This window comes from Trematomus bernacchii, unplaced genomic scaffold (genome assembly GCF_902827165.1).
Source record: "Trematomus bernacchii unplaced genomic scaffold, fTreBer1.1, whole genome shotgun sequence".
NCBI classification, from domain to species: domain Eukaryota; kingdom Metazoa; phylum Chordata; class Actinopteri; order Perciformes; family Nototheniidae; genus Trematomus; species Trematomus bernacchii.
This window is the reverse complement of record NW_022987606.1, coordinates 125708-142160: the sequence shown is the minus strand read 5'-3', so window position 1 is coordinate 142160 and position 16453 is coordinate 125708. Positions and strand designations below refer to the sequence as shown.

General features: G+C 44.0%; 1 protein-coding gene across 1 annotated transcript; it reads left to right on the top strand.

The window, feature by feature from the left end:
* The first annotated feature begins 7003 nt into the window (after nt 1-7003).
* anp32e (acidic (leucine-rich) nuclear phosphoprotein 32 family, member E) lies at nt 7004-16181 on the top strand. The gene is made up of 7 exons (XM_034130961.1): nt 7004-7186; nt 9396-9545; nt 10222-10344; nt 13157-13319; nt 13920-14053; nt 14145-14190; nt 15073-16181. Exons 1-7 carry the CDS (start codon nt 7133-7135, stop codon nt 15156-15158), a joined length of 756 nt encoding a protein of 251 aa, XP_033986852.1. The 5' UTR covers nt 7004-7132; the 3' UTR covers nt 15159-16181.
* The last annotated feature ends 272 nt before the right edge of the window (nt 16182-16453 follow it).

The window sequence follows — 16453 nt, the reverse complement described above, 5'->3', positions numbered from 1 at the left end:
CAGGTTTCCGGGTCGGTGATACAGCGAGAACAAGCGAAACTCATCCTGAGCACACACAAACACTCACAGCTGAAGTAAAAACAATAAGTGTGGCTTGATATTGAGTAAGAAAAAGGTTTATAACGTTGTGAGAATGGATCTGCGGAGAGCATTTCTCCGCCATCCAAACTCGTCTATTACCAACCAGGGAGCTCTATGCAAGTCAATGGGACTCCCTGTTAGTTAGCCAAGGGATCCCGGTGTGTGAGGTGCTCCGCGGATTGGTCCATTTGGGCCAATCCGGTCATTTGTTGTTGATTTGGGTATAGAGTGGCGAAGTCCCTCCCCTTCCGGTGGACCTCCATGGGACCTTATTTCGGAAAAATTATGTATTGAAGTCAATGGAGAGAAAAAGATTATCTTTCGATCCCGTTTGAATTGTGCCACGAATTACACATATGATGTTTGTCAATTTAAAAGATAATTTTGCAAGTAAAAAAAAAAAAATGTGTCGTAAAACTGTGAAGTAACACATTTGTTTGTGTGAAACGCTCAATGAACTACATCTCTGGTCAACAAGACACGTCACCAAGATGGCCATCACTACTGTCTTGTCAACAAAACGATTGACTACCCTCACTATCACCACAATGAAACATGTCCTGAAGAATGTCATGCAAAGCTGCCTGCCTGCCTTCCTTTGATTCTCTCTGAACTGCCTGGTCTTTTTAATGTTAAATGTCAACCATTTGTGCAGATAGCATGAAGTAGAGAAGATCGCCGATGCTAATGTAGCGTTAGCGTTAGCGTTAGCATTTCTCCTCCGGGCTTAAAGTGGACCGATCATGCTATATTTGAATAATATAGTGTAGGACCATACCTATATAAGGCATATTTATACTTTTTTTTTCTTCAAAATACCAAACAGATCATGCATTTTAGCCATGCCTCATTTTGCTCAATTTGACAATTTCTAGCTCTGTTTTTGCAAGGGCATATTCAGTGAGAACAGCACCATCTACTGGCCTGGCATATGTACTACAGCGTCTCCAGCGCTTTCGAACGGCAATGGCCGTGGCTGTCTCCTCCTGATTGGTGGAGTTGGCCCAATAGCCGTAGCGCTGACGTCAGGACAGTGTTCAAATCTGGATCAGTTTTTATCAGATCCGTTGCAGCCCCTTTTTTAAAGATTTGGGTATGGAGGAAAATAGAGAGGGTTGTGTTTTCTGACACTTGGTGAGTTCCCTGGAACACCGGGGACACGTATTCATGTATAAAAGACGTACAAAAGTGCATTTTGCATGATAGGTCCCCTTTAAATGGTGTATTATAGAATGATCACACCGGTGTGACAGTACTCTTCACGAAATATGACTACTACTCTTACTGTTTAACATTTTGGGTTACTTAATGGTACTTCATGTTAAGGCTAATAAAAATCACAAGGCTAAGCCGGCTGTAATGCTAACTAACGTGCTTGCTACTAGCTATGTAGCTAACTTGATCAAGCCACTCCTGGTCCTTTCATCAGACGGGAAGCGAAAGAACGAGTAAGACCCATTGCTGGTATGATAACAACCTGGTACTAAGCACACAGGCATCTTGTTAAAGTTATCTTATCTTAGCTATCTCTATTTTAGTGGAGGAAAACAATTGTGACATCACTTACGCGACTCTGGGATTTGTAGTCTTTCTAATTGCATATTTTTCATAGTCTTATATTTCAACAGTTTTACGACAAACTGACTTTTTTGACATGGAAATTATTTTTTAAGATTGACAAACATCATATGTGTAATTCATGGCACAATTCAAACGGGATCGAAAGATAAGTTTTCTCTCTCCATTGACTTCAATACATAATTTTTCTGAAATAAGGTCCCATGGACTTGAAGTAGATGGGCGTGACTTCGCCACTCTATTCACACGTCACAGAACCCAGGAAGTAAACAATGGAAAAAGAGAAATCTCCAACGAGGCGTTCTGGGGCAGCATAGACAGGTCTTTTCTGTGTTAGAGTGTTCCTCCCTACAGGGTGTACTTTGAGGGTTTGTGACTCTGCAGACCGTTTACATGCATAAAAACCTTCATAACACAAGGGGACGGGTAAGAACCGGAAAAGCATGACATGAGCCCTTTTTAATGTTATATTTAATATGCAAATTAGGTATTATCTCAATATTTTAATGTTGATGAATAGGGAAATAAAAGCAGAATAGCACATTAAATAAAATAATTCCTCACAAGTTCAGAAAACTTGTAATACAGAATAAGTGTTAAAGCTCCCATGTCATGCTTTTCCGGTTATTACCCGTCCCCTTGTGTGTTATGAAGGTTTTTATGCATGTAATGGCGCGTTTCCACTACAGCGCGGAGCACGGTTTAAGAGGGCTGTGACGTCAGCGGCCCGTCTTTGGTTGCGTTTCCACTTGGCCTAGTACCGGCCGGCGGGTCCTAATTCACAGTTTTTCTGGCCTCATAAAATCGCGGGTCTAGGGCCAGAGACAACGAGGCTGAGTCGGGCTGAGTATGCTAAACTAGAGAGAGCATCGCTGGCAAGGGGGCTACAACTACAACAAGATGGACATATTTGACCGTGATTTAATTGTAATACACGTTTCAAAATGATACCGAAGTAACAACATACTGATACCGGTTAGTAAAAACCATGAATTAATGCTTTGTCAAGTCTGCAGACAGACGGCAGGCGAAAAACCTTTTAAAATGCGTGTGTTCTAAATGGAGATTGGCTAAGCTAACGCAGTATATGCTCCGACCGTCCACACTCACAACAACGGCCTATACAGACATAAATAAAGCAGCGACTGTATTCACCATGACACAGGCATTCTGTGGTTTGTACTTGTTTAACTTTTGTCTAGTTTCTGAACATATATGAGGAGCTGTGAGCTCTGAGTGCTAACAGCTAACGGCTGTGTTGTTTTTCTGGGGTTCTCTGAAGATCACGTCACGGCTCCGCCTACACTGCGTTACTATAGATACTACCCCAGTTCCTAAACTGTAATGGAAATGCGCCATAAAGTGAGCCAGTCCTAACGAGGCCCAGCCATACCGAGCGGGGCCGAGCGAGGCCGTGTAGTGGAAACGCGCCATAAACGGTGTGCAGAGTCAAAACCCTCAAAGTACACCCTGTAGCGAGTCAAAACTCTAACACAGAAATACCTCCCCAAAACGTCTCGTTGGAGATACGTCACTGTCCATTTGATTCTTCCGGGTACCGCATGATGTCATGCGGTACCCGGAACAAAATGGACCAATCCGGAAGAGCTATGGTCACACCCAGCGGCGCTGGCCGCACCCTCTGCCAGCCTAACATTTACTGTTGGAAGCTCTGGTTCAGTTCACAATCGATCCAGTCATGCCAATGCCAAGGACCTGTTTCCTGAAATGTAAGGAGAAATCTGAGCTGCTTGTCCTACCGACGGAAGAACCACGACGAAGTCAGTGGTTGAAATTTCTTTTTAACACTGTTCCTTCAGAGGTTCGAAGAACGTTACTGTGTGCGCGGCATTTCACAGACGAAAGCTTCCAAAACATTGCCCAGTTTGAGGCCGGATATGCACAGCATTTGAAACTGAAGGACGATGCTATTCCTAGTTTGTTTGGACCGTTTGGAGCAGGGGAAGATTTGGGTACACAACCTGTAAGTTTGCATTGTTATTTGTGTATTTATCAAACAAGACTGTTTAAATGTGTAAACTGTGTCGGACTGCTAAGCCATTGACACAGTGCTAACTGTGCTAACTAAGTTGCTAGCGTTTCCATATATCAACTCTAATATCAGCAGATGGTGGTATCTCATAGCAGGAGAATGTCTGCATTCACACACGAAATACTCATAGACAGTATACTCCGGGTGATTTGCCGTACGGTCAGTCGCGAAACGTAATTACATTATAGCTGGCGTAGCGTGTATGCTACCGAGCTAACCAACGGAGCTAGACATGGGTTTGCTCGGGAAAAATGTTTTGTTATGCCAGCTACAATGAATGTAGCAGACTACCCGTATAAGATTGCAATAGTAAACACGTTTTTGCTAGCCTAATATGAATCACTAGCTTTTGTTCATATTGGTTTTATTACACTAAACAAGCCCAGCTTACTGGGCTAACGACGTTGCTAGCGTTTAAATATATCAACTACAATGTCAGCAGGTGGCCTTACATGTTTGTCATGGCAGGAGAATGTCTGCAGTCACACACGGAATACTCATACAGTATACTCCGGGTGATTTACCGTACATTGTGACAGTACATGTACATACTGCATGTATAGCTAACGAGGCTAGCTATACATGCTAGCGCAAAACAATGTATTCATGCCAGTTACAATGAATGACCGAACGTAGCAGACTACCCGTATAAAATTGCAATTATAAACACGTTATTGCTAGCCTAATATGAACCACTAGCTTTTGTTCATAGTAGTTTTATTACACTACATTATAGTTGCCGTTCCACCGAGCTTGCGTTCATATCGTGTTAGCTACCAAAGTAAACAAAGCTAGGTTAGCATATTAGCTGGCAAGCTTACTGTGTTCATTAGATAGATGGATTAGATAGATCCACACTCCTACCACAACTACTACTAACGAATCTAAAACAACTAAGTTTCTCTAATATTTTGTGATTTGCATTTGATTTCATCCAGCCAGATCCTGCCGGAAAATACATGATGGGACTACCACACTTACCCCTTTCACACCAACGCAACTCCGGTTCAAGCTCCGTGCTAGAGCTTTTCAGGTTCAGAACCGGTACTTCGGTTTAGCTCCGGCTCTTTTCACACCGCTCAGAGCCCGACTGGTGCTGCCGCTGCTGCGTCATGACGTCACAGTTTACGTCGCTGATTTTCTCCCCAACGGAGCTCACCTCACAACAACAACGGGCCGGGGACTGCGTTGCTTTTAATCATACGAAGCCAGATTAAATTAAATAACGACTTCTCCAACCTTATACTTTTCTCCAGAGTGCCGTGGTTCATTGTTTATTAATGTGTTTCAGCGGCATTTACCGACCGCTGCAGTGCTGCTGCTCTTCCACGAGTGTATTCTCCCGTTAGCTCCGGGTTAGCTCACACGGCTCTAAAGTATTCACTGTCTGACTGTCACACAAGCAGCTGATACATATCCCCAGTTCCCTTTAAGTGAATGTGTGTCAGTCTGAATTGACGCTGTTTGGCATCACAACGCTGTTATGAAAGTTTCTCTGGTATAACATGGGTGATGTTAGCATAGCAACCGAAGCTAAACTGACTACTTGCTACGCCGTTTTCTCCAGGCACTTTTTACCGACGTATTTTTCATTATGATTCTACTTGTGATAGTCGGACATGACAACCTGTGCAGCCCATGTATTGATTCCATCCGATAGCTGCTATAATAACAAACAAAACGTCTGCCTGCTCTCCACAATGATCAATAACAGCGAACGGATGGTCAAAGTAAGGTACAAATAAACAGAATCACACGAAGCCTGGTTAGTGTTGCCTGACTTTATAAAGTGTGTTTTTTTTTAACAAGTGTGTGGTTGCGTTCTAGTCACTTTGCTCAGCACTACTGCTTGTTACAACTTTTATTTGCCGTACTCGCCTTAACTGTTAGCTCAGGTTAATCTCGCCCCCCTCCGACGTAAGCGTGACGTATGCGGTTCTTGCTTCTACACGGACAACATTTTGGTGCTCGAAACGAACCGGATTCCGGAGCTTAGAGGCTGCTCCGCTGCGGTGTGAACAGGAAAACCCGGTGCTTTTCAAGCACCAGCACCGAACCGGCCCCGAAACACCGTTGGTGTGAATGGGGTAAGAGATGCATCGTCCTAAAAAGCCCCGGCTGCGATAGGCAAGATGCCAACAACGGGGAGGAATTGATGATATACCGTGTATATATGTATATGTATATTTATGTTCATTTTGTACATTTCTAAAAATAAAGTTTAATGGAAATACTTAGTAGGCCTATCCTTTCTTCCCTGAATTATTTGCTCCTATAACATATCATTCATATATAGCAAACCATGATTTGATTTCTCATCAAACAGTAGTAGTTTATTACAGGTAAAAATGACTTACTCTTTGTTATGACCGGCTCGTAGGCCATAACGGAAAGACAAGGAGACATACACGAGTTTACAAAACCACGGCACATTTATTGTGGTAAATGCAGAGATAGGTGGTCGAGGGCAGAGGATCGCCGAGTTCGTCCTTCTGCAGCCGCTTTGGAGAGAGACAGGGGCCGCCGTATGACTCCGGGCAGCTGGGCTTAATAGCACCTCGGCTCCGGCCAGGTGTCCGTGATCGCGCTGATTAGCCTCTTCAGCTCCACCCCATCGTAAGACCTGCAACACACTCTTCTATAACAACAGTTGTAGGTACAGTTCGGTTAGTTAGCGTATAAAATATACGGCTGTACCGACGCCATTATAAGACTGATGTTCCGAGAGCGAGCCGAAAAAAGCACTGTTAGACATGGGCGGAGCCTCTCTGGCGGTTGACTAATCAGAACAGAGTGGCCGAGCTGACCAATCGGAGCACACTAGGCTCACAGGGAGGGGGGGGGCAAGAGCTCCAACGAGTCGTTTAGTGGAGAGAGTGAATACTGCTGAATACACATACTTTACAGAGATGCTGTATGCGAAACCAATGTGAGTTTGGAAAATTGCACAGTATAAATCTATTTTAGTATACCTCAACAATGTAATTATGATCAGTGGAAATGGCCATGACATGGGCCCTTTAATGTCAGTAATACACTGAGGAAGCCTCACAGTGATAAATAGTATATTTGTAGTCATTTTTAATGTTATTAAACTACATCTCCCATGAGACCTTATCATTCAGCCACTGGGCTTTTGGGGATATTCCTGCCCAGCGCAGATAGAACTGTTCCTGCCCATCTCGTGGATTACGGCCGATCAGTGTTGATTGACGTGTCCTCCGTCCAATCAGCGGCAGCGCGGAGGTGCTCGGCCAACCCCGTGGCAGGTGGGCGGGGCCTGTGTGTGAGGGGGTTGGCCGCGATGTATCATGGAGGATCAGTAGGCAGACTGTGGCCGTAAGAGAGCAGCTCTCCGGACTCTATACTCCGTTATCCACCGTGTTATCCTCCGTTCACCCGACCTCCACACACCCGAACATGGACATGAAAAAGAGGATCACGCTGGAGCTGAGGAACAGGGGCCCGGCGGAGGTGAGAGGCTTTTATAACACTGTAATAATGTGAGATATCCCTGGAGGTGATGAGGTGAAGCATCTCCTCTGATCCCGGCTCTCTCTCCCCGTCACACAGCACTCTATTCCCGGCTTGTTATCTCACAGCTTCCCGGTGTTCCTCCATTTTCTTTAAAAACACCTTCACTAATAAGTGTAAACTTTACTGAAGACCCGGATGTTCGGAGGAGTTCGGCGGGAATAACGACGGAGAGAGAGAGCGAGAGAGATAGTGTAACCGAGCGGACATTTTAAATCACCAACGGCTCAAACTTCGACGGAAACATCTCGGGTTTAACATTAAAACACGTTTATCTGAGTTTAACTGGACAAACGAGTACATTTAAGGGGCTTTTTGGAGGCTTTTGTCGACATCTTTCCGCGGAGGTCACAGATAGTAACGCGTTACAGATTTACCGTACAGAGAGCGGATTAATGGCTGCTTCATCCGGGGCTTTTATCTGTGTTATCGACCAATATTTCATGTTAAACTACAGTAACGAATAATACAGTAAAGGGCAGTTACTGTAACGAGATTACTGAGTAACGACAATTCCGAGTAACGAGATTACAGAGTAACGAGAGTTCAGAGTGACGGGTTTCGGGGTAACGAGATTACAGAGCAGCGTTACTCGAGGCTTTAAAATAGATTACTGTCCGGATTACTATTGCAGAATTCTATTATCTTAATTAAAACATGCATGTTATATGATGTAATATAACACACATGTTGTATTGCATCATATAACATATATATTGTATGATGTAATATCCATTAAATAGTTATTAATAATAAAACACGGTGTTATTCGGAGTGCCCTCAGAGCTCCTTCTCTATGTGTGCGATTAAGTTATATAACTGACTGCCAACCGATCAGCTCCCGTTAAAGAACACACACACACACACTTGTGCTTTACGTTCAGTTTTAATTCACTCTGAACTGAGAATAAACTCAAATGACTGGTGTCATGTTTTATGAATTGGGGGATGCCGACAGATGGCGAGTGTGTGTGTGTGTGTGTGTGTGTGTGTGTGTGGAGGCTGAGCGGACAACCCCCACCACATGCACACACACACTGCATGTAGATTATAGTAGGTTAAACCCCCTATACACACACACACACAGTGCCTGTTGCCTGCAGCTCTAGCTCTGAAACACTGAAGCGCTGCTGTTACATAAGAAGGAGAACCAAGAGGAACTCTGGGAAATAAAACAGCAACCAGTCTGAACAAAGTCCTGCACACACACACACACACACACCTATATCCCTACAGTGTGTATACATTATTATTCTGCAGGGCATTGTGGTTTAAATATCACAATATGTAATATCTAGTAATGTCTGGGCGTAATAACTAAAGCTGAAATCTATTTCTGAAATGACAGGAAAACATTCAGATTTATTAATAATGTATTAATATAATTACATGAATATAAAAGGGGCATTTTAGAGTTTCACTTTGTTATTATCCCGCCAGTATTCTTCAAGATATGATCACAATATCTATAGAAGATAGCCCAGTCTCTGATTGGTTAGCGCTGGCTCTGTTGTGATTGGTAAGTCACTTGGAGCACAACAAAACTTTATAAATATTTTACAAATAGTGCAATTATTGTCAATCCTGGTCTATCAGCACAGCCCTAATGCAGATACATATAGATAACCAATAAGATCAATAACAGGTCCTAAAGTAGGTTTAATCTGTTCATTATGCTACAACAATACAACAACAATACAGATGTAAACATAGCTTTAATAAGGAATATGTATAGAAATATATAATAATGATTGTTGTTGTTGTCAGTGTTAAACTGCAGGTATCCTTTAGATAAGAATATTTAATGGACAGTAAACATGCTGAGTGAATTGTTATAACTGTAAGTCGTTTTTTTTACTGAGAATCTCCTCGTTATCCACACATTTCTTTAAATGCAGAGCGGCTGAAGGCTCAGGACCCCCTGCTGGTTAGGGGAGGTGCAGAGAGGTGGATGGAGGCAGACGATCTGAGAGTATGTGTTTACCAGGTCATTAAAGCTATGGTTTTACCTCTAAATGACTCTCTCTCTCTCTCTCTCTCCTCTCTCTGTGTGTGTGTGTGTGTGTGTGTGTGTGTGTGTGTGTGTGTGTGTGTGTGTGTGTGTGTGTGTGTGTGTGTGTGTGTGTGTGTGTGTGTGTGTGTGTGTCAGATAGCGGAGCTGGTGGTGGATAACAGCCGCTCAGCAGACGGTCAGGTGGAGGGTCTGACGGACGCCTTCACTGAGCTGGAGTTCCTCAGCATGGTCAACGTGGGCCTGAGCTCTCTGAGCAAACTGCCTTGTCTGCCCAAACTACACAAGGTACACACACATAGACACACACACACACACACACACACACACACACAGAGAATGAACATGTTAGAAATATAGAAACGACGCTGCAGCAGCTTCCTGAGTCTCAATGTTTTGACCTGTTCTTCAGTTTTAAAGAGGGCCTGCTGATGTTGATATTAGTATTTAGAGTCTCTACTGTGATCCTATTGGTTCCCAAACGTGCTGCTGTTAGCGTGTTAGCTTGTGTTATGTTGACTTCCTCTATTTCACAATAAAAGTCTCACATGGTGCTGAGTTGATAGTTACAGTCAGTATCTAAGCCTTCACATCACGAGGTCAGGGGGGTAAACTCAAATAAATAGTACTGAAAGTAAAGTACTTACTTTTTTACTTTAAAGTACTAAAAAGGAACTGGTATCCTCCTGCTGTCTCCTCAGTGTGATGTGAGGTAGTTAGCTACAGAGAACGCTAGCTGGTGTTAGCTTAAGGTGTGTGTTCAGAAGGATTTACCTGACCAGGTGTTCACTCTCCTGTTGGAAGTGACCTCAGTCCTCTCTCACCCTCCTCTGGTTCAGTATCTGAGGAGGATCGTTTTAAAGAGATCCTAGATTTCATGATTTATAAATCCCAGGAGCATCAGGTGAACCCTCCTCAGGTGAGTGTCCAGGTGATGTTAACCTACTTCCTGTTTCCTGTGCAGCTGGAGCTGAGCGACAACAACCTGTCCGGCTCTCTGGAGACGCTGTCAGAGAAATGTCCAAACCTCACCTACCTGAACCTGAGCGGGAACAAGATCAAAGAGCTGAGCAACGTGGAGGCTCTGGTAAGACACACACACACAAACACACACACACAAACACACACACACACACACACACACACACACACACACACACACACACACACACATATAATATACACATACACACACACACACACACAGACACAGATATACACACACACACACACATATGATATACACACAGAGACACACACACACACACATATAATATACACACACACACAGACACACACATACACACACACACACACACACATACGCATACACACATATACACACACACACACACACATATATAATATACACACAGAGAGACACACACACACACACACCAGGGTTCCCGCGGGGTCTTAAAAAGTCTTACATTTGACCAAAAAAATAAGAAAGGTCTTAAATATGATTTAGAAGGTCTTAAAAATGATGGGATTTGAAAGGTATTTCTGTGTTGCGATCGCGTCTAAATGTGTTTTGGGGGAAATGTCCGGGCTGCAAAGTAACCAGTACGGTAAGAGCCTTTCAGTTCCCCCCAACAATCTGTATTGAAATAAATCAACATGGAACCAGTAATTACTAACTTTGTTTCCCCCGGCCCCTTATCGGAGAACACCCAGCTAGTAACCTATAGCAACCAAGCTTCAGCTAGCGGCAGTCAGAAACTCATGTATCTTCAAATCTACTTCCAAATAAATATGGGGAAGTGTAAGTTCAACCGTATTTGGTTGGAAAACATCGAATTTAGTGCTTGGTTGAAACCAGTGGAGGGGAACGTGTTTGAAGCCCGCTGCACCTTTTGCAAAATACATTTGCGTTTGTTTTGCTAATGTAGCGTTAGCTAGTGCAGCGTTAGCTAGTGCAGCGTTAGCTAGTGCAGCAGCTCCCGCAACAACATCGGGGGACCTCCGGGCAACGTTTGGGTCTACGTCAACCCTAAAAGCAGAGGTGCTGTAGACGCTAAATACCGTAGTTAAACACCAATCATACAACAGCAACGATGAAAGATTGTAGCCAAGGCAGCAGAGCTCTGAATAGCTCCTCTCACTCTCACACTTTTATCTCACCTTTTAATTCCATGTTTTCTGTCCGTTAACGTACCTTTAAAATGAAATAAATGTTATGTTTATTACGTTTTATTACGTCTTCGAAACAGAACATTAGCACATTCATAAACCCTCACTTAATTGAAATGTTTATAATAAATAACTTTAAGGACCGAAAAACCATCACCTATTTATTTAAAGAAAAACCTGAGTCATTAAAGCCCTGAGTCATTAAAGACCTGAGTCATTAAATACCTGAGTCATTAAAGACCTGAGTCATTAAGGACCCGAGTCATTAAGACCTGAGTCATTAAGGACCTGAGTCATTAAAGACCTGAGTCATTAGGACCTGAGTCATTAAGGACCTGAGTCATTAGGACCTGAGTCATTAAGGACCTGAGTCATTAAGGATCAGATATAATTTACTGTGTCTGTTAGGGTTTCTACTAAATATCATTTATGTAACATATATATATATATACTTAGCTTTAAAGGACAGTGGAAGGAGGCAGATGGTGAACATTTTGAAAACACAAACTTTATTTATTTTATATCCCAATAAAGTGAAACACAGAAACACACACACACTTAATCTGGGTTTTATTTAAGTTACACAGTGATGAAGTAGTGACGGTACACACACACACACACACACACACACACACACACACACACACACACACTAGGGCTGCTCGATTATGGCAAAAATCATAATCACGATTATTCATTGACTTTGAAAACATCCATTTATTGAACTTTAAAACAAATAATAATTTGAACAGTATCTTTTTAACTGTTGATTACCCTGAACCTTTATATATACAGTCTATGCCCTGAACGTATAATTCAACTGAAAAACCAATACAAAAATAAATTATACGTTTTTTTCGATTATGTTGTTTTCGTAATTGTGGCAGGCCAAAATCGTAATTGCGATTAAAATACGATTAATTGCACAGCCCTAACACACACACACACACTTTTTGTCTAACACGCTAACACAGTTCAGTGGACTGTTATGCTGTTATGTTCAGTCATGTTCTTATGTTGAACATGAATACATTTACTTTGTAAGTAATTATGGGACGTATTTCTTCTTTCATAGCAATTTTCCTTCATACTTTCTTGCCGTGAAATAGAGTTGGCGAAACCTGCAGGAACCCTGACACACATATAATATACACACACACACACACACACATATGATATACACACTCACTCTCTCAATCAAACACACACGCTCACACTCACTCTCTCACACACTCTCACTCACTCACACACACACACTCTCAATCACACACACACGCTCACACTCACTCTCTCACACACTCTCTCACTCACTCACACACACACACTCTCTCAATCACACACACACGCTCACACTCACTCTCTCACACACTCTCTCACTCACACACACACACACACTCTCTCTCAATCACACTCACACATATAATATACACACACACAGACACACACATACGCACACACAAATACACATATAATATACACACAGAGAGACACACACACACATAATATACACAGACACACACATACACACACACACACACACACACACACACATATGATATACACACTCACTCTCTCACTCACTCACACACGCTCACACTCACTCTCTCACACACTCTCTCACTCACTCTCACACATAATATTCACACACACAGAGACACACACACACATATAATATACACACTCACTCTCACACTCACTCTCTCAACGTGCTCCTGTGCTAACGTGCTCCTGTGCTAACGTGCTAACATGCTACGTACCCCCTGCAGGTGAACCTGAAGAGCCTGCAGAGCCTGGACCTGTTTAACTGTGAGATCACGTCTCTGGAGGACTACAGGGAGAGTGTGTTCGAGCTGCTGCCTCAGGTCACCTTCCTGGACGGGTTCGACCAGGAGGACAACGAGGCGCCCGACTCTGAGGGGGACGACGACGGTGAGAGAGAGACACACACAGAGAGAGAGAGAGACACACAGAGACACACACTCACTCACCTACGTTTTTCCTTGCCATATCTACACTTGTAGCTAATGTGCAAATGACAATAAAGCCTTGAAACTTGAAACTGTCACACACACACAGAGACACACACAGAGACACACACAGAGACACACTCAGAGACACACACAGAGACACACACAGAGACACACACAGAGACACACTCAGAGACACACACAGACACACAGAGACACACAGAGACACAGAGACACACACAGAGACACACACAGAGACACACACAGAGACACACACAGAGACACACAGAGACACACACAGAGACACACACAGAGACACAACACAGAGACACACACAGAGACACACAGCCACGTTCAAAAATCAAGAGAGTAACATGGATTTCTGCTTATTTAGAAATAATTCCTGGATCATGTAAAATTACTAAGTGTGTGTGTCTCTCTCTCTCTGTGTGTGTGTGTGTGTGTGTGTGTGTGTGTGTGTGTGTGTGTGTGTGTGTGTGTGTGTGTGTGTGTGTGTGTGTGTGTGTGTGTGTGTGTGGTGTGTGTGTGTGTGTGTGTGTAGATGATGACGGTGAGGATGGAGTGGCTCCGGTGGGAGACTATGACGATGATGAGGATGAAGAGGAGGATGAGGACGGCTCAGAGGGGGGGGAGGGGGCGGCGCCGCTCAGCTTCCAGGTGAACCGAGCAGCTCAGGTAAGACAATCTGACTGTCGACCAATCAGAGAGCAGCTGCTGCTTTTATTCTGAAAGTATTCATCCTTTTCCTTCTCCTGCTTCCTGTCAGGACGATGACGACGACGATGACGAGTTTGGAGACGAAGAGGAGGAAGGTGAGTGAAGCATCATGGGATTATTATTATTGATTATCTCTCTCTCTGACTCTCTCTCCTCTGATTGGCTCTCTCTGTCTCTCTCTCTCTCCTCTGACTCTCTCTGACTCTCTCTCTGATTGGCTCTCTCTGACTCTCTCTCTGATTGGCTCTCTCTGACTCTCTCTCTCTGATTGGCTCTCTCTCTGACTCCCTCTCTCTGATTGGCTCTCTCTGACTCTCTCTCTCTGATTGGCTCTCTCTGACTCTCTCTCTGATTGGCTCTCTCTGACTCTCTCTCTCTGATTGGCTCTCTCTCTGACTCTCTCTCCTCTGACTCTCTCCTCTGATTGGCTCTCTCTCTCTGATTGACTCTCTCTCTCCTCTGACTCTCTCTCTGATTGGCTCTCTCTGACTCTCTCTCTCTGATTGGCTCTCTCTGACTCTCTCTCTCTGATTGGCTCTCTCTCTGACTCTCTCTCTCTGATTGGCTCTCTCTCTGACTCTCTCTCTCTGATTGGCTCTCTCTGACTCTCTCTGATTGGCTCTCTCTGACTCTCTCTCTCTGATTGGCTCTCTCTGACTCTCTCTCTGATTGGCTCTCTCTCTGACTCTCTCTCCTCTGACTCTCTCTCTCTGATTGGCTCTCTCTCTCTGATTGACTCTCTCTCTCTCCTCTGACTCTCTCTCTCTGACTCTCTCCTCTGATTGGCTCTCTCTCTCTGATTGGCTCTCTCTCTCTGATTGACTCTCTCCTCTGATTGGCTGTCTCTCTCTCTCTGACTCTCTCTCCTCTGACTCTCTCTCTCTGACTCTCTCCTCTGATTGGCTGTCTCTCTCTCTCTGACTCTCTCTCCTCTGACTCTCTCTGACTCTTTCCTCTGATTGGCTGTCTCTCTGCAGAGGACCATGCGGGGGTGCAGGGAGAAAAGAGGAAGAGGGACGTGGACGACGAAGGCGAGGATGACGAAGACGATGAAGAGGATTAATCTGTCTCAGGAACTTTGTGATAGTTTGTTTGTTCTAGAATCTCACGTCTTTATTTTTAGATAATATATAAGAAGAGTTTATCAGGACTGTTCCCTTTAAACCTGCTGCTGACTTCCTGTTGGCAGAGGACTACACAATGATGTCACTTCCTCTCCACCAATCGGACTCTTCAGGAGTCTAAGCCCCGCCTCCCTGCAGATCGGGGGAGTCTAAGCCCCGCCTCCCAACAGACTCCACTTCCTGTCTCTCTGCATCATATCTCTGGACTTCCTGTCGTTTTGACTCTCAGGCCCCGCCCCCTCGTGTTCATCCCTGGTCACGTGACTGCTGTCTGCAGTCTGATTGGTTATTGGGGGGGGGGGGGGAGTATTAGCTCTGATGTTTGTTTTGTCTCTGAACACCTGTTAGTGTTTTTTAGTTTGACGTCAAACTGCCCCCCCCCCTCCCCTCGTTAGTGGCGCTTCAGGCTCCGCCCCATGAAAAACAAAACAACCCCCGTGGTGCGTTCAGGTGCTCCTGTCTGTTTACATCCAATCCCGTTTAAGTATGTCGGTCACATGACCCCACGAGACAAATCTGTTAAAGTTCAGATTATTTGTATTTTTTATATATTTAATGTTTTCTGAAGTGTTATTTTAATGTTGTTTTAATTATGCTAATGAGGAGTTAATCAATCTGTGGTTAATTTGCATATTTAGTCACATGACCACCGCATAGAGCCAGTGAGTGTGTGACTGATATCTGGACAAACCTGAGGTACCTGAACGCACCGCTGCAGTGGATTGTGGGAAACTGAGGGCTGGTAAAGATGTGGGCGGAGCCTAAAGCTGAGGCGTCTGATTCAGGTGTCGCTGCTCTGCGTGGGAATCTGCAGCTTCAGGAGGAACAGAACAGGAGATTAGATTATAGAGTAAATTATGAACATGTGGTTATTGTTATTTTATTGGGGGAGGGGCATCACCTGTATCTCCTATTGGTCTGTTCCTCCTGACGGCGTTTTAATAAACTGCTGTAGACTTTTAGATCTGGATCACACTATTAGAACATGAAGCAGCACTTTACACTGACCTGGGTCACTCTGTGATGTCACTCTGTGATGTCACTGTTACACTGTGATGTCACTCTGTTACTCTGTGATGTCACTCTGTTACACTGTGATGTCACTGTTACACTGTGATGTCACTGTTACTCTGTGATGTCACTCTGTTACACTGTGATGTCACTCTCTGTTACTCTGTGATGTCACTCTGTTACTCTGTGATGTCACACCTGTTTAATCACCTGTAGGTCAGGT